At 40.0% G+C, this 21,964-nt stretch overlaps 1 protein-coding gene across 3 annotated transcripts in view; it reads left to right on the top strand.

Moving 5' to 3' along the window:
- The window catches only part of zranb3 (zinc finger, RAN-binding domain containing 3), a 72,207-nt gene that overhangs the window by 5,919 nt on the left and 44,324 nt on the right, over positions 1-21,964 (top strand). For all 3 annotated transcript variants that reach the window (XM_077512481.1, XM_077512483.1, XM_077512480.1), the window contains exons 3-9: positions 5,999-6,017; positions 6,253-6,431; positions 8,100-8,331; positions 10,338-10,423; positions 12,900-13,071; positions 15,665-15,799; positions 21,273-21,392. In XM_077512481.1, the coding sequence (XP_077368607.1) occupies positions 5,999-6,017; positions 6,253-6,431; positions 8,100-8,331; positions 10,338-10,423; positions 12,900-13,071; positions 15,665-15,799; positions 21,273-21,392 (943 nt within the window). The remainder of the gene's footprint in view (positions 1-5,998; positions 6,018-6,252; positions 6,432-8,099; positions 8,332-10,337; positions 10,424-12,899; positions 13,072-15,664; positions 15,800-21,272; positions 21,393-21,964) is intronic.

Here is a 21,964-nt window from a genome sequence, read left to right as displayed (position 1 = left end):
TAAAATATTTCTATACAATACTGCAGACAATATCATTAATTTGTTACATGACTTTAGCTTCTCAATTATAATTTGTTATGCCCCACCAGGAAGAAGAATATATTTTGCAGGTAAACATTCACACTCACATGCACACCAATGGACTATTTAGATTCTTAAATTAACATTTAATGACTGCACATGGTGTATTTATCTTTCTATCAAAAGTCACATTATTTTTCATTTTATGAACGGGAGCCACCTCGCAACATTGCCACCGTCATGGGCAAATGGCGACGTCAGTAGTACAAAAGTACAAAAAAAAAATATTGTGACTGTTGTTCAAATATTTTTACAGTATGATTTGGACATAAGTGAGGATCGATCACGGCTTTGGGACGTGCATATAGTCTATATGTTTTTATAGAAGTCAGGCCAGGCCCTGCATGCCGCCTTGACAGCCGTGCTGCTATGCGTCTTTTTTTCAATTCAATTCAATTCAATTCAATTCAATTCAATTCAATTCAATTCAATTCAATTCAATTCAATTCAATTCAATTCAATTCAATTCAAATTCAATTCAAAAAAACTTTATTTGTCCCCGAGGGGCAATTCAATGGCATACGAGCAAGTTGAAAAAACAGGCATTAAACCAATAATCATAAAAAACATACATAATAAATACTTTAGCTAAAAACCATTCCAGTTAACTAACAATAAAAACAAAAGAAAGTGGTCTGTGCTTTTTTCCTCCTTCCCTCCCTACCTCACAAGAACGAAACCTGACGGTTCGGAGTGAACGCACGTATCAAAAAGGACCGTGCTAAAACAATTCAAATAGGGATAAATATGTAAGCAGTTTAGAAAATTATTTACTCAAACGACGTAGGCCTAATATTTCAGTTTTTGATAAAACAATAGCATTTGTCATCTCCAAATTAATTCACAAAATGGGCTATATTACCCTGACACGTAAATAAATTAAGATACAGTAATTGTACGAAGTCATATTTTAAACAACTACCGAGCAGGGAGCGTGAACAATAATGCTCTCATGTATGCAGAGTGGCGCCGCACTTGTCGCGTGCTCCATTCAAACAAACAGTCCCTGCTCTGCCAGGCTCTGCTTTTTTTGTCCCGCCTCCCCGAAAAGCAGTGCCGACGCATGCTCTTGGCATCAGAGCTTGCGATGATCGGGTGGCATCTTGTCGGTTTCAGACTTGTAGTGTTACAACACGTCCATTCCATGACGCAAAGCGAATTTATCGGGTAATCTGACAGCGCGACTGTCTTGAAAGACAAAAAAAATCGCGTAGTCTGAGCTCGACATCACTATGATTATCCCAGAACACTTTATGTTGATAATTGTTTTTATGTGCACAAATCCTTATTTATAATTAAGTTAATTCTAGAGATATGACCACAAATGGAGTTCCAAAGTTTAATAAGTAAAACACAGATGCCTTCAGTCTTTTTTTTTTTTCTCAATCCAAAAATGTCTTGGGGCTGGTTAAGAGGTATTTGGCTGGAAAAAAAAAACAATCACAAGGGGTACATCAATGAAAAAAAGACTGAGGAAACAATTGTATAGAAAATGGATAGGTGGAATAAACCTGGCTGGATGTTTTTGGAATGTGGGAGGAAGCCAGAGTACCCAGCAAAACCCACCCATTAAAATAGATATAATAATTTCAAGAGTCCCTTTTGTTATATAAAAAACCTAAACAAACCAGTTTTGATTAACTTAACATTCTTGTTAGTTAATATTCAAGGCTGTAACCAATTAATCTTGTCTAATGTTGTGCGTAGTTCTAGCACAAGATCCAGAAATGAAATTCATTGGCCAGATGTTCTTCCGTACATAGTCTGAGAGGTGTTTTTGCGTACCAATTAGAGTGCAAGTGCTGACTTTTTGGATTTTCTCAGACTTTCTGGGAAATTTGGGGTGTCACAATACCTGAAATGGAAGTAGATGAGGCAGACTGTCAGGGTGTTAAAAAAGAAGAGGGAATAGCAGCCCTTTATTACCTCCTGGAAGACACTGAACGTCATTGATGTCAGATGTCTAAGAGTGTGGGAGGATTCGTGGGCAGATTTTTATTTTAAATCTCACAATCATGTCTTTTCACATTCCGAGCATCAGGAGTACCGAACCAAAACATCAAATGTTGCTGCAATTCATATGCTGATGCAGCATGCTACATGGGCAGTGTAGGAGGACGAGGGGATTTTTATGGATTTAGATGACGGATATTGTGGGGAAGTTATGGCACAGTACAACAATAAATTCCCAGTGAATGTGGCTAGATGTGTTGTTTGCAAAGTGGGCCTATAATCAGTTATTCTGAAGTACATACTGTATTTTACCTAGAGTGCACTTGGTCAGCACTTGAGTGTGGCTATCTACAGTCGATATTGGAGGGGAAACAATGTCAATTTGAAGTAAAAGTGCATCCATGAAGAACTCTTTGTCACTTCCATTAAGATACTGACAGTGATGTTACATGTGCTTGCCTTTCCCGGTGTGAGCTTTCCAAAATATTACTTCAAGTGACTGTCCGTGCTTTTATCGAATGAGGTCTGCTGCACTCGTGCAAGAGAAGATCGATAAACAGACTTTATTGTTCATTCACAAACTGTGTGCTGGTTATCTTACTGAGTTATCCGTACACATGTATTCCTCTGCACTTGTACTCATGCACAAAAAATGTGTAAAAGTCTCCATAAAGTGCCGGTAATTTTGATCCCCCAGACGCATATTAGGAAAATAGTACTGAGAGAAACAATTTCCTCTGTATGGTATAAATTAGGCAAGACAACTGTCAAAAGACTCATCATGCCATTTTGACCCCTAGAGACCTGGTTTCTCGTTTCAGCCATTTCCGCCACTGCATACTTTGATTGACTCTCTGTAAGCCATCTACTGTACGGCATAGCTTTTGTTATCACATGTTAACTCATTTACTCCCAATAACGTATAAATACGTTTTTTTTAATGTTCTAAGTGTCCCAAAGACGTATTTATACGTTTGTTTGTTTGTTTGTTTGTTTGTTTTTGTTTGTTTTTTAAATGCTAGAGCATACAGAAGGCTTTGATGCAGCCTCTCACCTGCAAAGAACGGTTGTAGAAATGGTAGTTATTACACAAACGGCCAGCAGGTGGCAGCAGAGCAAAGGAGATCAACCAGGGCCATCGAGAAAAAAAAGCTCAATTACTTACAATTTTAAATAGATTTGTGAAAACTGATGAAACTTAGCTCTCTTCTAATGCTAATTGCTGCAAATCGGAAACAGATAGAAACATCATTTTTTTTCCTGATGAAAGAAGAGACTTCAATCATTCTTTTGATAGGTTCCATGCTTTTATAGCAATAGAACACAATATTCTGTGGGCCTTGCAAAATCAGCCAAAATCCAGTAAAACAGCCGGGAGCGAATGGGATTGTTTCTGTGAAAATGGCTGGGAGTGAATGAGTTAATAAACTGCTGAAATTACACAAGATAGAAACAAATGAGAAAAGGTCTAAATAAGTCATTGTACATAACGTACAGTAGGTTAACTTTGTTCCTTACTTCATGCAACTAAAGTTTTTAAGAGTACCGTTTAAGATTAAATTATTCATATACCTGTAATGCCTTTTTCATACTGTAATAGGAATTACAGGAAATAAGGACTATGACGATAATTAAAAGCCATCCAAGGCCATAAAGTCTGAGTCTAGTTACAAAACACCCACACACTGTGATGTATTTTTATTTTAGTCATATTCAGTTACATATACAGGCTGAGCTTCTTTTCTTTTTCTGTCAAGTGTGCCTGAGAAGTAATATACTGTATGTCTTGCTATTTTACCAAAACTCAAAATTCCCCTGACAATCCTAGCATCATAATTGCAATTCCTCAGTCTTCTCTGCGGATGAAAAGAAACAAAACCTTGAAATAACGTGAAATTCAACTCATGGTTGCGTTCTTCAGTGCATGCAGGGATTTTGCTGCTCTCAGCTCCACTGTGCGATGTATTCTAAAATGAGCATGGATGTTCTTTATTGAATCGGGATTCTGCGTAGCTGTATACTCTCTATTGAAAGGCTTGTTGAGGCAAATGTCTTGCAGTCGTTCTTTGCTAGATACCGTGAAGAATTTCTCAACTTGGTTTTGCTTTCCAATTCGCAGTACACAGCAGTGTTTCACTCTGAACCCCCTAATGTGTGTGGGAGCCCACTAGCTGAAACCTTGGCACCCTTTGAGTCGGCCATTTGTGCATCATCCAGCCACTGAGCATCTTTTCACTTACCAAAATTTCCACAGATTCAGAACTTTAACACGGCTGAAAGATTGGGGTTAGTCACAAGGCCACACAACACATCACCGTGCAGAGGTCAAAGCCATCAAATGGTTGCAAACGGCCTGGGAGGCGAGGCGGGCCACTTCCTGACACTTTGGGGCTTGTGGGTTCCTGAGATAACATTAAAAAGATGCAGCGACGGGGATCGTGCTGTCGTCGGGCAACAGCACTGCAGCATCCTCGTGGTCTCAAACCGTCAAGACGACACTCAGGTTATTTAAAGGAGGATGATTAATGTGTTGAGAAATGGCAAACACCTGCTCCAGCCACACACCCTCCCCACTTGTATGTGTGTGCTCCGTGCACGCGCACATATAAAATATGTTCATTTAAATATGTTCACAGTTTTGGCACACCTCCTGTTCCTGATGGCATGCGTGTGCGAATGCGTGTGCGCATGTGTGTGGACAATGCGCTGACTGAGCCGGTGTGCTGGCAATTAGAAAAACCACCAGTGGCAAGGTGCACATTAATCATGTTCCGCAGCTGAAAGAGAGAAATGGGGCGGAGATAGGGAGAAGGGGGAGAAGTGAAGGGGAGGGAAGAAGAATAATGAGAGAGTGTGTCTGAGGAACTCAGCTGTTCTGTTGCTCTGTTTGGGCTGACAGAATATTGGGAGGCATTCATGAATATGAAAGGTCATTACAACAGAACCAAAACCACTTGGGCAAAGATGATCTGCTAGCACTACAGAATGTGCTGAAATGTTCATTGTTTCGTTGTTGAGCTTTACACCTTATTTGTTATCTAAAGTTGTGCAAGGTGTGCAAAAATGGTGCATGTTTTATGAGCTTTGCTTACTATGCTTTTTTTTCCCTAAATCAAATTTAACAGATATATTTACGTGACCCATCCCCTACAGACATATACAGTAACTGAGAAAAAAAAGTGTGAAGACTACAGTGAGATGGTTTCCAGCACTTTGCACCTTCGATAGTTTTCACTCCAAAAGGAGATTGGTGAGGTCAGAGGTCACAGATGAGAATGCCTCGCACACAACCTCAATTCTAGTTAACTCATTCACTCCCAACCATTTTCACTTAAGTGTTTGCCTGGATTTTGACTGATTTTTCAAGGCCCGTGAAATATTATGTTCTATTGCTATAAAAATATGGAACATACCAAAAGAAAGATCAGAGTCTCGGGTGTTTATCAGGGAAAAAAAGTATATCCCTATCTGTTTCCACTGTGCAGCAATTAGCAATAGAACATAGCTAAGTTTCATCGTTTTTCACAATTCTGCTTAGAACTGTGGGGAAATCAGCTTGTTTTAACATGGCCTGGTTGATCTCTTATACTCTGCAACCACTCAACCATTTTCTGCAGTAGAGACACTGCATCAAAGCCTTCTCTATGCTCTGGCATAAAAAAAAACAAAAAACAAACACAACAACAAAAAACGTATAAATACGTCTTTGGGACACTTAAACCATTTAAAATATGACGTATTTTATGTTTTTGGGAGCTAATGAGTTAATATCAGTGATATTTGATGTGGATTTAAAATGTTGCATCTATATATAGTCATTGTTTGTTGAATTGTTTCAGTTACTGTAGGTCAAATGGCCATGTATCCTAATATTTTCTTAACCCAGACATGTTCATGTAAAACAACAAAATTTCAGGTCTAACAGTCCTTCTTATCAAGGTTTCTGTTTTCTTTTGTTTTACAGATGTATGATTGCTGATGAGGTAAGCACACACAAACCTGGCGCAAGAAATCTATTTTCCAACCTTCCAAATGAATTTGTCATCTTAGTCCTACACTGCCACTTGCCTAATCGTTTTTGACAGAAGAATCATTCTTAGACCTTATTACACTTGGGCTTCATATCAGCTCAGCCGTCATATACAATTTGCTGAATAGCCGGTGCACAATTGACTTGTTTTTCTCCCTCTTCACCATGTGCTGATTTGGCTGGCCCAGATGGGTCTTGGCAAGACGGTGCAGGCCATTGCAGTGGCATATGCTTTCAGGAAGGAGTGGCCACTCCTCGTGGTGGTGCCCTCATCCCTCAAATACCCCTGGATTGAGGAACTGGAACGCTGGATCCCCGAGCTGCAGCCTGGCGACATCAACCTGGTGGAGAACAAGAGCGACACCATGTAGGTCATTCTAACCACCCGAAAACTCGCTCTCCCTTGAGGCATTGGAACTGTGTGATTTTTGGCCATGTGAGCGGCAGGAAAAGCCGTAAATATATCAATAAAAATACCATTGCACATTGTGAGGAATTAAATGTAACAATTCTGTTCGCTGCAGATTCATTTTTGGGTCAGCTTTCCATCCAGTGTGTTGCAAAATTATTCTGACAATCTTCAATTTGTTAAATTGTAGTCCTCTTTTTCTTCTCAAAAACCCAATTACCCACATTAACAAAGCCAAAACAGAATAAAACGTTTTAGCAAAAGAAACACTGAAATTATTATTATTATTATTATTGTTGTTGTTGTTGTTGTTGTTATTATTATTATTATACTTTCAAGGTATTTAGCATTAGCCGTTCTATTTTTCACGATCAAAATTGAAATGCTCATACTGTAGTACATTTTAATTTGAGTTTGAGTCAACTTGATTCAACCCTATTCAATTATTCAGGCGTTAAAAATGCCTATGTTAGGCCTTACAGCTGACAAAGAATATCATCAGCAAATATCAAGCCACGAGTTCAAATTAAATGCCTTGGGAGTTAAAAGATTGTGTCAAAGCACAAGACAAGATAAGGCTTTTTGAAAAGAAAAAAATTCTCACTTAATATTGTGCGATAATATTAAAATGGAAGACGTTTATAGACATGCACTCCCTGACCAAACTGAGCAATCGGAGAAAAATCTTGATGATAAAGCTGACCAACATTTTGATTATTTCTTTGGCTGAGTACCAGAAATCCCATTTTGAGAGGGCTGAAAGATTTCAGAAATTAAATTACTCTGAAGAGAAAAAGAGGGTTTTGAGAATGTGGCAAGTGGATTTGCAACGTTTTGAACGGGCCGGACAAAAAAGCAATACTCGCTACGTGTGTGTGTGTACCGTCACAAGCCAGCGCAGCTCAGTGAGATACGGGCGTAATGTCTTGGGATTGAGGACAAAAGTGCCAAGACCAAAGAAACCGGTTTAAGGTGTTTAGGGTTCATGTCTCTCGCCAAAGCTCTTTTCTGATCGCTCGTTTTGTTCACTGGTCTAGGAAAAGTTTCGTCCCAAACCTCCGTCAGAAAGGCCCTTCAGCTCTGGAACCACTAACTGCAGCAGAATGTTTTTGTAGCTTTGCGTGTCTGTGAGCTCTTTGGGCGATTCCTTTGACCTCATGACTTTTATTTGCCCTGATATGCTTTGTCAGTTGTGAGGCCTTATATGCACCGGGCAGGCGCTTGTGTGCCTTTAAAAGTGATGTCCACTTAGCTTTCATTTTTAGGGGTGGAAGATTAGCCTACTACATAAGTTTGAATGTACTTTCCGGATCCATTTCATGTGTGACAGACACTATGAACTTGTGATAATTTATTTTTGTCATTCATTAGAAATTAATATCATAAGCACAGAATAGGTATTTACATCCTCATCAGGTTCACACTAGCTTAAGCGTTCTGGCGATATACCTCAAGCATACATATCCTTAGGCTGGTTAAATGTTGCAGCTTTGTGATTAATTGTATTATGATTTGTTGACTTGTCTTATCTTTCTGTATTAAAACATGTCAGACAGTCGTTCGTATCCGTTGGCATTTTCCTCAATTATAGCCGTCCATCATGCTTATTTTTCCTTGTCCTTGCAGGGGTATTAGCGGCAGTAAGGTGACCGTGCTGGGCTACGGCCTCCTCACTACAGATGCACGCCTCCTAGTGGAGACTCTAAGCAGGCGGAGCTTCTCGGTGGTTGTGGTGGATGAATCACACTACCTCAAATCCAGGAATGCAGCTCGAACTAAGCTTCTGGTGCCACTTATTCAGAGCGCCAAGCGAGCCATCCTCCTTACTGGTACACCTGCGCTGGGTCGCCCGGAAGAGGTAATGCAAATAGTTTTAAATACAGTATACTGTATTTAATGGTTTTTGGTGGTACCCATTTTGGTGAGGTTCTATAATAACTGTCTTTATAGAGGTGAATCTGCAGGTTTCTCATGCAAAACTGCTTTAAAATCTGCTGAAGATAGCGTCAACAGATTATAATACTGGAACCTGAAAAGGGATTCGGATCTTAGCAGGCCACAAAATGAACTCTACTGTTGGCCCCTGGAACTTGCCCAAGTGCCAAAAAATACCAATTAATTCATCCCAGCATCTCGTATCCTGGAGGATCTTGTATATTCCAATAACCTTTGTAGCAGAAACTTCATTTGCAAAGACCAATATGGAGAGATGAATGCACCGCAATAAATGAGACACGTAATAACAAAGCACACAGGGACAGAAACTATTGAATTTAGAGACAATAAGAAGGGCTGTTCACAGGGCAATGTTGTTTGGTGAGCAACACAGTCATTCCTTTTCCATGATGATTTATGATATTATTTTTATGTGTTATATTGAAATGCTAGATTGGAGCCATATTATATCACATCAGCTGCAAAATCTTTCCAGTAAGTCTCAATATGGATTTCAGTAAGAACTACTGTCAGCCCATTGTGGGCTAATTATGACACACATTTCATTTTTTTTTTTTTTGCCTGTTGCACATTTGCATGGTTACTTTCAATTGCCATTGTAATCATTCGTAATAGTCCATATTCAATGTCATTGCAGCCTGGCCGTTAAATTTTTAAGTATTTTTCTGATTAAAACTTTCTCGTTATTGATTGTTTTGTAATTACCTTGAGCAGAGCACATTTTGCAAATGAGCACGCAGAATTATTCATCACCTGAAGGGTTTCACTTATCTCACAGTTCACATTCTAAAATAATTGCTGTATGGATGTAAATATTTTCCTTCTGAATAATATTTACTTGGTTTTTTTTGGAAGGGGTCTGACAAATTGGCAGCAAATTAACTGAAAAAAAGCAGAACCAGCAATTGTCCACCTCATTAGTTCAGAAAAGAACTGGGCCTGTCGTTGAGCTATCAAGTCTTGACTGCAGTGGTGAGGTTAGATTTTAGATAAGTCTCCCACTCGACTGCTAGAATGTGAAACTGCGTATAACATTTTATCATCCGTAGTATAAATCGGATAAGCTCAGTCCCTTTCCTCTCTGCCAGTCTTCATTGCGCTGCCATCATTACTCACTGTGGCTGACATCAGGTTAGTGCACAGCTCAGGGCATGCTGCACCGTTCCTGATGTGCCCTCATTCCACCCACCTATTATATCAACAGTGTGAAGAAGGATTGGGGTTGTGGTGGTGGTGGTGGGGGGGGGGGGGGGGGGGGGGATGTCTGTAAAGCCTATGATGAACAAGTGCTGAATTCTGAATAGAGCTCTCACAGTGCTGCTGATTACCTGCCATTAGATCAGAAACTGCTGCAAATACAAAAAAATTGACGTGAAGTGTGTGTGCGTGTGCATGCAAGCACATACACAAAGTATTAATCTTCAACTTAATATGTATTAGTTACGAGACTTTTTTTTTAAAGAATGTATAGTTGTACTCATAAGTTAGAAACCCTAATCAGCACAACTGTAGATAAATAATAAGTGGCTTTACATTTTGATCAAATTAAAGTATTTCACAGTACAATTGAACTGCATGATTTAAGGAAAGTAAAAAAAAGAAGAAGAATGGGTGCTCTAAAACTTTTGATCGTTAATGTATTTGTCACCTGGAGTATGTGATTAAATGCATTCCGTTTCACAGGTTACTTTTTTCAGTAATTAATCAAAATCAAGACATTAACATGCTGCTCCTGAACGGGATGTCACTTGACCAATTAACTTCATAGCTACAAAATGCACTCAATGAGATGTAAAGAATGTCGATGATGCACTGCTGAACATTGACTGATTGAACATGATGTTACGACATCAAGCTGTCAGCAGATTTGCAGAGATGTTAACCTTCGTGTGTTTGTGTGTTTCACAGCTTTTCATGCAAATTGATGCGCTTTACCCCAAAATGTTTGGAACCTGGACTGATTACGCCAAGAAATACTGCAATGCCCATTACAGGTGAGAGTGAGTCAAACACAAATTAGAAAAAAATGTACAGCGGACCCACGCATACTCTCTTTATGCCATCTGCGAATGTTTTATGTTTTTTTGGGTGGTCGGGAGTAGGGCTGCACGATTAATCTAAATCTAACCGACATTGAGGTTTGACCAAGTGCAATAACCTAATCGCGAAACAGTGCGGTTTTAGATAGTTTTTCTTTTTTTCCCCTTTGCCGTTTGAGTGATAGCTGTATTAGCCAACCACAAGTGCTGATGTGCGAGTCTTAATGACGCTGGCCAATCAGCGTTGTTGGCTCATACAAGTCAGTCTGCGCCTCAGTGCCTTCATTCTGTACAGCCAGCGCAACCATAACGAGTGCACCTCGACTGCCGTGCACCGAAGTAACAATACAACAAGACATACAGGTATATTTTTTCTAATCTGTGAAACACAAGTTCAAGTTCAACTGCAACTTTGTTCTTCTATTCTTATTTGTTGTTTTGTATTGCTAATATTTTGATATATTATAATTTTACTTAGTTACTAATTTATTTTCTGCTTGTTCTGTCATGTCATTTTTATAATTGAGTCTTCATAGTTGATACAAAGTTTTGAAATCAATGAATACTCGTGATTTTTAATTGTAATTTCAGTATCAATGAAAATGAATGATCATTATTATTTTTTCCCATAATCTCCCAGCTCTACTGCTATTGCTAGGTTAATATCAAGTAGGACTCTTGTTACGAATACTCGGGCAGGGTTAGTTGATGTATGTTGAGCCTTGAGTTTAAAACCGCCCAAATTGTGATGCTCATATACGAGCTGTCAAAAAGTCAGCCCGGGTTGTATTTTACCTCGTGGAGTCAGCACATCATTGTCAATCAGATGAATTACACTTGTCAATTTGTTTACAATGTGATGCATGACCACATTTGCCAGTAGTATTATTAGTTTGTGCATGTTTCTGATAATTACCACACATTTCATGAGGAGATATGATGATGTTACATCACATCTCGTAGACTAGATTTACACCGCAGATCCATGTGCCCAATGCCTATAGCTTATATTTTTGATTGTATTTACTGACACCCAGATTGCACTACAGTACGGAAACTTCACAAGCAAGGCAGTTTTGTTTCTGTAGCACATTCTATTCTACATTCTATAGCGTATTTCATACACAAGGCAACTCAATGTGCCTTACACAAGCAAGACACAACACCGACAAGCATCAACAAAAATATTAGCTTTCAAAAATTACTAAAAAGAACATACATTGACAACATTAATGCACATTTTCATAAGGAAAACAGCTTAATAATTTCAATAATTATTGAAATTGACATTACACCAGCAGTGTTGTTCCATATGCAAGAATTGGTAGGATTAAATAAAGTGGGCTACACCTGACTGTTTTGCTGCAAAGTTTAGTGTCAAAGCCAGAAGGTTCAATGCAGCAAATACATTGATTTGTGTGGCCGTCAAACTTGGAAGTGTCATTAATTTAATTTAATGGTGACGTTTTTTGTACAACATCAAAATGTTTGTGGGATACCTTCAGAGCCAGGCACACCGTAAGGATACATTTCTCAATTGAGAGACAACTCTTCCATAATTAATTACCCAAACAGGAGTTGGGTTGGACTCATCAGTTGCCCCCTGAATCTTAATTCTTCAGTATACCAAGCCAGGATTTTTTGCCTCCACCATTATGAAAACACTTTGAAGAGGGGCATGTTCTATTCCAGCACGAGCGTGCCTCAGTGTATTGTTTTGAGTTCATTTATATATTTGTTAGAGCTGTCAATGTTAAAGTGTTCAACTTGGAGATGAATTCAAATTCTTTAAAGCGTAATTAAACTTCGTTAAAGCAGTTTTATTTACTTTCTGTGCTGGGCTGTAACCTCTGTCCAAGTCCCAAGTCACTTCGGTCCTCACTTCAATGACATCACTCTATGGATATGTGACCATGAGGCATGAAATAGCGACTTATCAGCATCCTCATACTTCATACTAGTAAAAGTATGTAAAACTGCCAGGACACTTTTTTTTTCTTCTTTTTTTAATTCCCTTTGCTCAGCAATAACAAGTCCGAAAACACTAAAGAGAAAAGTGGCATATTTTGGCAACCCCTTGTTCATTTTGTCCAGCCAACATGCATGGCAGATAACCAGCCTTTGTCTACAAGGCCACTTTTATTCTAAAACCCCATTTGGCTGATGAGTTGTGAAAGTTTGCCGTGGCCTCGAGACAAATTACTTTGCTGCTCTGCAAATTGCCCTGACGCAAAAATACGGATCCCCGACTGTGTGAGTAGTTTTTTTTTGCTGTTTACAATGCAAGACTGTTGTAGTGCCAGGCAGCTCCCAGGTGGGAATTTTTAAATGTGTTTAACTACTCCTTGAGGGTACTTCTGTAAATAAGTATATTTAAGGAAGTTTGCTTCAGCTTGTAATGGGTTTTTAACTCTTAATTCCTCTCTTGCAGGTACTTCGGACCCCGCAGGCAGTGGGATTGTAGGGGGGCATCCAACCTAGAGGAGCTGCACCAGCGGCTGAGCCAGATCATGATACGTCGCCTTAAGGCTGAGGTGCTTAGTCAGCTTCCGCCCAAAATCCGCCAGCGCATCCCGTTCGACCTTCCAAAGGAGGCTGCAAAGGTAAATTTACATTCGATATTCCAGCACTCCTTTCCCTCAAGGGATGCTCATCTGCATTTTTCGAGCTGTCCAGTGCTGGCCCACTAATACTACAATGAAATTCCATTGTGTGTGTGTGCGTGCATCCAAGCTTTTGTGCGTGCATGGCATGCGCGTGCGTGCGTGTGTGTCGGCGCATGTGCACCCCATTCAACGTATATACCTTATTTAATGGCATGTAAGGATTAATGTTGGTATGGTTTTAGCCTTACCAAAATAAAGGTCCTGGTACATTCTGCCACCTAAGCCACTAAATCCCGTCTCTGTTAAACCTATACAATTTTAACAAAATTATTGGGACATTTGACTTATCAATTGAAAATGGTGTTGGAGTTTTCTTTTCAATGGAAAGAGCATTTCGGCACCTTCTTAAATAATTGCCTAAGTCAGTTTTTTTTTTCAGATTTTTTTCAGGAAACACAAACAATTGAACCATTTACATCATGAGGAGATGATTTAAGACAAAAAATGTTTTTTGCAAAAAAATGACTGCAATTATTTTAAGAAGGTAACCATTTGCAAGGTCAGAAATCACTTACTGTATGTTGGATTAGATGGGTTGGCTCACAATCTAGTTAATTTTAAATGTGTTTGCTGGGGTTGAGGTCAGGGTACTTTTTATATCTTCTTATATGTCAAAATACATTTTGAGTATGAACTAAGAAATTAATCGTAATACCTGATTGTTTTGAGATGTATCAATTTAGAACTTTGTCCATTGTAGACTGTGTTAAACTCCCAGTGGAGGTAACCAGCACCAACATTTTTTATTTTTTCACATCAGCAGCTGCAGGAGTGTGCAGAAACACAAAATGAATGCTTTTGGTGCTAATTATACACTCAGCCCCATTTCTTGGAGTGACACAACAATAAGGAAGATGCCCATAAAAGTGACTACGCTGCATTTTTACCCCTGAACCTCCCTGAATGCTTTATTTTGTGGCAAAATGTGGTCAATGCTTCTCCATAGAGGTGCCAATTAGGTGCACGCAGAACTGTTGGAAAAGCTATTGTTGTGTTTTGTAGCTTTTCTTGAGCAGCTCCCTTATCTAAAGTTGGCTGAAGCAGATAATTTGTCTCAGGTGGAGGCAGTGACTGCAGCTGCTTGCTGTTTTTTTTTTTTGTTTGTTTGTTTTTTTTTTTAGTTATTGGATGAATCTCAGACTGTTTTTCAATACTTAAATGATAATAGAGACTCCTGCAGCTAGTGATGGGAAAGGGGGACAGAAGATTCCTACCATAATGTAAAAAAAAATAATAATGTGAAAGACCTTCCAACCCAAGACAGACATGCACCACCCCCAAAACCCCTTAAAAATGTGTACTCCAGGACCACTCACTTGCTGGGCCCTAGCCCTCCTATCTCATTTTACTCCCTAATGATGGCTTTTATCTTCCACTGCCAGACACTTTTTATGCCCCACCTGCCCTTTACATTTTTAGCCCTGGCCTTTTTGTCTGTGGTGGTCAAGTGACTATCATCATGGGCGGAGTGTTTATCCACTCAGTTTTTAAACAGCAGGTTGTTAAGCTTGAATGTAACATTTATAATTAGAATAAAAACTCATTTCCAGACTGTCAAACCCTTGTTTATGCAGGTGCTGCTGAGTGGAACATCTGAGCAACAAAACATAAATGGAACGGAGCTTTGTTCTCCTGCAATATGATCCCATTTATTCATTCAGTCGTCCTTGACTTTGACTAAGTTCGACTGAAATGCTAATGATTTCACTAAATGGAAACACTTTCATGTTCCAACCAAAACTTCTTTATTGTCTTGAAAACACAGCGCAAAAATGCCGCCAAGAAAACTCTCACAGGATGTGCACATTAATAAGTCTGTGCTGCGTTTATCTCCCCCTCCCTGATTAACTCATCTGCCTCCCCCAGCTCGCCATATGGTTCACATGTAGCACTTTAGGACTATGTTCAAAGTTGCGCATGTTTTTTGCGATTCAACTGAGGATTACAAACAAAAGGCCCAACATAAGCCATGCTGCATAGAAATGTAATCAAATTGAAGTGATTCAATACAGCATGCTAATTTTTTGTCAGGCTTCTACATCATGTGGTGCATTATAAGCCAAACTAGTGTAGCAATATAGGACACCCTGCTGTTAACCGACCACGTACTGCCCTGTTTTTATGATAAACAGAACCTGCTTATGAATAGCAGGTCACATATGCTGCTGGCAGCCGCTCCCACTGCAACACTCCACTCTTGCTTTAAATACTCCTCGCCAATCACCTTGAGAGCACGCGAGGCATCTTTGATTTATTGTAGCGGCCTGGCTGCTTCTCCATCTTCGACCCCGGCTTGTCACAAGGCAGCTATAATTGGGAGATGCTCCTGACCCACCTAACAGAGTAGCCCAGTCGGAGGGGGTGGCATCCTTGGGAATTGTCTCCCTTTTTCCCCCTCCGCCTTTCTCTTCCCTTCTAGGAAAACTAGGACATCCAGCAGCACCATTAATTGTTTTGCCCTTTATACTGTATCTCCAAAAGAGTTGGGATAGAAAGATCTTGAAGAATTTGCCCTCTCCTTGCTTTGCAGGAGGCCACGGCCAGCTTCGCTGAGTGGGAAAGACTGATGAAGGGATGTGGGTCAGAGGTTGTCGCCACCAGCAACCCCTTCACTGAGGTCATGAGCCTGATCACGCAGATGTACAAGCAAACGGCAATTGCTAAGGTAATGGGCGACCTGGTTCCAATACAGCCTTCTATAATGTCTGCATTGTCTGGTGGACTTAAGGTTTGATTGATTTGAGATTTTTTTCTTCTTCTTTGTAGCTGATATTAATGACCTATACTCTTTTATTTGTTTGTTTTTAACCCTTTGGTCATCTATTTTTCAACTACTATATTATCCTTGCAATCAAATCGAGCTAAAACACTGTCTGACACCAAAGTGGAACTTGTGGTTTTAAATACTGGAACATGCTGTGAAAAAAATTGCACCAACACATCATTAGTGTCATCTGACACACAGAGTCAACAAAGCAACACCTACCCAACCAGATGAATCAAAATTTGCCTTCCAACGTTGTTAACCCCTGCGGGCACACCTGAAAGCCGAGAGTTTGCAAAGAATATCACATTAAATCAGTGGAATAATATAGTCTTTTAAAAAAAAAAAAAAGGGTGACTTGATGCTCCGTCTTGGTGAGATCTCATGGCAGAGTATCTCCATGGAAACAGAACTTAATGATTGCTGCTAAAAAGCACTTAGACAAAGCCTGGGGTTCCAACTATGGTATTATTTAGTCACGTCCAACCTGGCATGATTACACCCTGCACCAACACCATTACACCTCTATAATTGTGTTGCTATGGAAACAATAGCTTTCAGTTTGAACTGAGACAATGGGTGAGGGCGGCTGGATATATGCATCGTTCCATTCCTGTACTTCCAGTTTGCAATGCTGCTAAGTTTGATCATCTTGCTATGGCAGCCTGCCAGCCTCCAATGTTACAAAGTAAACATTGCACCAAACATAGCATCTGCCATGTTTGTGGGTGGTGTTTCTCTTAATTAGCTCGTTGACCTGAGCCTCAAGAAGTGCGGCCCCGAGGTTTACAAACTCCGGAGATAACCACCGAATGCAATCATTGTCGCTACTCGACGAGCCTGAGTTTGTATCTTGTTTTGGACTTCATGTTGTTTGCTGATTGGATTCTGCTCAATTTAGCCCAGTGCTGGTACTCCTTACATGACAAAAGCCGTCTCATCCATCTCAAGGCAGATGCTTCCATGACAGACATTCAATATGTTGTTTGTTTGTCAGTGGACAGGATTACTTAAAACTATGTGACCAATTTTCACAAAGGTAAGGGCCAGAAAAGATATTTTTTGAATCCTTTATTTAGCTGTGAATTTATGCATGTGCAGGAGGCGAGTATCAAGGTGTACTGTTTGATTCCAATCCACATTCGGATTGTTAGCCTTGGCAGCGTGTGCTTGACCGAGTGCCATCTCGGTGTCCTCTATTGCTTTTAGACCGTGACACACTTTCTCTACTTGAGGGGATTTTTTTTTTTGATCATCGAGAGGGGGAAGAACAGTGAAATATCACATTTATGTCACTTTGACGAGCAACACGGCCCCTGCCTGCCTGCCCGCCTTCCTGCCTGCCAGTCGGCCAGGCGATGATGGTGCCAAAAAGTCTTTGGGGTATTTTTATTGCTTTACCCGCCAAGCATCTGCTCCCAATTACCCAGAGAGGACAGCTCTGATGCCGGACTTTAAAGCAAGCTAACGGCCCGCTTCAGACAGTTGAGAAGTTTGTGCACTAATTAAACTCAGCGGAAAGGAGCCAGCATAACCAAGCCGTCAGTAATGAGGACCCCCCGATCAGAAAAGGGTCAGCAGACCTGGTGAAGTGAGTTATTATTTGGAGCACAGACTAATTATCAGCAAGGCAAAGCAGAGGTTCTCCTGCCAGAGCAGGTGTCATGGCTGCTGAAGTTGTCAGGTCACAGGAGGTATCTAGATTACACAGGTGGGATTTCACACCACTGAAAAATTCTCTTCACTGTCCAGTGTGGGCTTTGTTTGACTCAAATAAAAACCTTCATATTCCTTCAGTTGGCACTATTCTCAGATGCCTCCTGCCCTGCAACGGTGAAATGAGCAGATGCTGGATGATACACTTGTACCGCACTTCCACAATTCAGCCACAGCCGCAGTCACCGCCATGGGTTGATCGCTGGGAAGAAGCACACAGTCAAATGATACAAGATAACAACCTGCAGGCTACAGTTAACTCGGCATTACATGTTTTTGTTGTTTAGACTTCTAGCTTCAAGCTGTCAGTCAAGGTCACAGGTTGAGCAGAAGCAAGCAGGATGCTGTGTTTAAGTTGTTGTTTGGACTGTACTCTGTTCTTATTTTTTTCGTTGTAATCTAATTCACTTTGTTGTTGCTTCTTCTCCTTGTTAGTTTTACCTAGGTCTTGACATCATATTCATCATTCATTTGCCCCGCCCCTAATTGTTTTTTTGTTTTTTTTGCCTTTATACCAGTCGTTAAAATGTGTCCGGCTTACCCGGTCCGTGATTGTTGGGCAATGTTGATCTATCCCTTTTTTTTTAAATGTACCTCAAAGCACACATTCAAGTCATAAGCACAGTATTCCGATTAAATTAGGTTTTTTGTTTTTTTTTTTGCATTTATTTCAAGCAATTTCTAAAAATAGATTTTCTCCTTCTAAGTGTTAACGTGAGTTAACCAGAGCAGTGCACGGGTCCTCACTTTCACGACAACACATACGTACAAAGGTATTTTCAGATTTAAAGTATGCTATATTTTTCTCCTGGATTTCAGTGATATGTCTCAGGAAAACTGCCATGCTCCACGATTTACAGCCAAATTCAGAATTCAATGAATCATGCCTCTTTGGTTTGCGCACTCATTTTTATCTTACGCGTGTGGTGTGTCAGATGGGGCGGGGATATATGTAGATGAAAAGTGCACAAAGCCCAGGTCAGTTAAAAAAAAAAAAAAAAAAAAATAATAATTCTTAGGCACGACTGGGAGAATGTAGCCCTTAGCTTTTTAAGATCTTTTGGCTCACTTGATTATGTCAGGGCAAGTATTTTTTATTTAAGTGATTTTGTGATTGAACAGGTCTGGAGGTAAACAGGCTTGGGTGAAGTCTCTGAACATTTACTCACTTTAACAAAAAAATATATAAATATTAGGCACCGATAATTCGTGATTTTACAAGGGAACTACTTTTTCACACAGCGCCTGGTAGCTTTCAATATTCTATTTTCCTGAATAATTAAAATCAATATGTAAAGACTGCATTTTATGTTTACTTCAGTTATCTTTGTCTAAAATTTACATTTATTTGGTGGTCTTAAACAAGGATTTTCTGGAGCAATTTGCCAAAAACAATAGTATTTTTAATTGACCATGTATGACTCATTCCTCTTCTAATTAGCAGATTAACACCAGCTGTCACAATGGGTACTCTGGAAGCCTGTGGCCAATCGTTTTCAGACTGGATTCGAATTTCCCGCCCTCTGTCTGCAAGGTCATGCACACAGTGTGCAGTTCCAAGAAGAGAGTGTGCAATTTCATTTTTCTGCCACACATGGCAGTAGCGATTCAAAATTAAATTTCCTGCACTGAGCAGCTTTAAAGTGGGTATGAAATAAGAATTAATGGTGGAAAGGAAATACTTCTGCACAGCACTGTATTGATCCACCTGGCTCTGCCACCACGACACAACTTGTGACACAGATGGAGGAAACAAAGTACAAAATCTTAAAGCTTTTGACAAAGTTTATTTAACATTAACATTAGCCGCATAATCAGTTTTAAAGGGCTGCAACCCAATGCAGAGGTGGCATCAGAGCACATGCAGGAGGAGGACATTTGGTCAGCACATTAGGGAACTAGCTGCCACTCAATAGATGCATAATAATATTAGTTTTCTGTCTACTAACACACTAATGTAGCTCATGTTCCAAAACTGGGCACTCTGTCTCTCTGTCTTGCTCACTCACCACTAGCTTTTTCTCTCTTTATGCATACACATATTCAACATTAAGCTTTAGAAACAGGTATGCCACATTGCAGCGAGTGTGGGCACGTTTCTGTATGTGACAGTGTCCTTCCACTCATTTCAGTATTTTCGGGTTAGGTCTCTCTCAAAAACGCCAGCTGAACAATTTGGGCCTTTTATTTTATTGAGCGTCGTGCGCCTGTGGTCTGAAAACACGTTTGTCTCGCGCCAAATGTTCGGCCAATTTTGAAAGCAGTCAGCTCACTTATCACTTGGCATCACCATCAGACATGTGTGCTGTATGCTGTATTTTATTATGTTTGTGACTAAAATAAATCGGTTTGCACATAGATTTAAAGAAATCTATAAAGTTTGGTACAAAAATCATTGCACAGGGCAATGGCAGGAGGAAAATGGTAACTCATGATTCATAGCTTACATATTAGAACGCCATCCTGACCTGAAGTAATTTGACAGAGATATAAGTGTTTAGAACATTTAAATACATTTTAGAGGTAAACAAGGTAAGCCATATTAAATATAAATTGCTGGATTAGTTATACATAAAACTATTTCAGCAATACATGCGTATGATTGGTTTAAATTACATCAAATTTAACAGATTTACCATTCTTGCACATTAAAGAAATGACATTTTGTGAGGATTCTGACCAAAGTTTAACCATAAGTGGAACATAAAAATCTTTTTAAGGTCATGTAACAGTTTTTAATCGTGATCTTTCCGTAATGTGTTCTGGACTCGCACGGCTCCGAATCTCAATTTTTTTCCGTAATGTCAGGCTGAGTGCAGAACACTAATTGTTTGTGCCATTTTTCTTAGGTTTCTAATGTTCTTAATTGAAAGACAAGTACAGGTCTCAGCAGGGCTTCAATGCATTGACTCACCAATTGTTTGGTCAGGCGATGATGTCAGGAACCAGGTTATGGATGTTGGGTAGTTTTGAAGAGGTGATATGTATACAATACTAATCCTTTGGCTTGAAATATTACAGGATATCAAATGATAGTAAAATAATAATACGACTAATACGACTAATGCAACTAATGCTTGAAAAACCTTATCAAGCCGAGAGGCCTACCTAGCTTGTCTTCGCTCACACACACACACACATACACACCAACCAGAGCTAAGGCAGCCATCTTGCTTTTAAGCCTTTTACCCAGCAGGAAGTGCACATCTAAATGCAGTAGCCATACCTGGCCAGTGGGGGCATACTAAACATAAAATTACCACTATGGTCAAACCTTCAAAACAAAGCAGAACTAACACAAAGTTACAACTTGTATGAATGCTTATTTCAACTTAATCTCTTTACAAATTCATTAACTTATTAATTCCAAGTCCCCTTCGCGATAATGGCTCCAACACTAATCATATCTCTGAGTTGCAAGGTATTGATTCACAGTTGCTTTGTGCTCTCACTCTCTTTTTAAGTCCAGATCTCTTGGCATTCAATAGAGAATTGATCACACAGAGAGGATGCTGCTGTGATTAATTGACTTCCTCACTGATCTAGCCAATTCCTTCCTGTGCGGTCCACCAGTGGATTGATAGATTCAGTGGCTCCCTTTAATCAGGGTCTATTTCTGTGTGCGTGTGTGTATGTGTGTGCATCCATGTGATGCTAGGCTGGAGCAGTGAAGGACTACATCAAAATGATGCTGGAGGCAGAGCAACTCAAGTTCCTGGTTTTTGCCCACCATCTCACTATGCTACAGGCTTGCACCGAGGCTGCCATTGAGGCCAAGGTAATCACCCATCTATTTGCTATTACCTCTGTTATGATCACCTTTCATTCATGTGCGTGCACTTTTAAACATAATCGTAAAGTCTAACTTCAGTGAAGAAGGCACACTTTCCTCACTCAAAAAGTAAACTTTTTACTTCCAGGGGTTCTCGCCTAAGACGTAATTCACAAGTTGTCACAAGCAAACGGCATCACTTAGCTCAGCGTAGGCAACTCGCAGGAGGGTTCAAGATTGTGTGTGCGGCATAGGTCGAGGAGGTGTTGGATGTATGTAATGCTTCACGACAACGTGCGATAGCACCTTCCGCTCTGTGGTGCTTATTCCGCTGTGTTCGCACTCTCCAATTAATACATAGGGTCTAAAAAAGGAATCCTCTGTGAGAGATTGTGATGAGAAGCAGTGAAGCCCGTTTCTTGTGTGTGATAACAAGGCACAAATAGCACCTTGCTGCTGCAGGCCTTTACCCTGTGGCACAATGGTTGGGGTTGTGTTTGATAGTTCTAAGTGCTCTTGCCAAAAAGCAAATGCCAGAGAAAAAGTGCAGGTGTTGGAACAGCAGGTTGTTTTATGAG

Source organism: Festucalex cinctus, chromosome 2 (genome assembly GCF_051991245.1).
Source record: "Festucalex cinctus isolate MCC-2025b chromosome 2, RoL_Fcin_1.0, whole genome shotgun sequence".
Taxonomy (NCBI): Eukaryota; Metazoa; Chordata; class Actinopteri; order Syngnathiformes; family Syngnathidae; genus Festucalex; species Festucalex cinctus.
The sequence above is the reverse complement of the archived record's forward strand: the minus strand, read 5'-3'. Positions and strand labels throughout refer to the sequence as shown.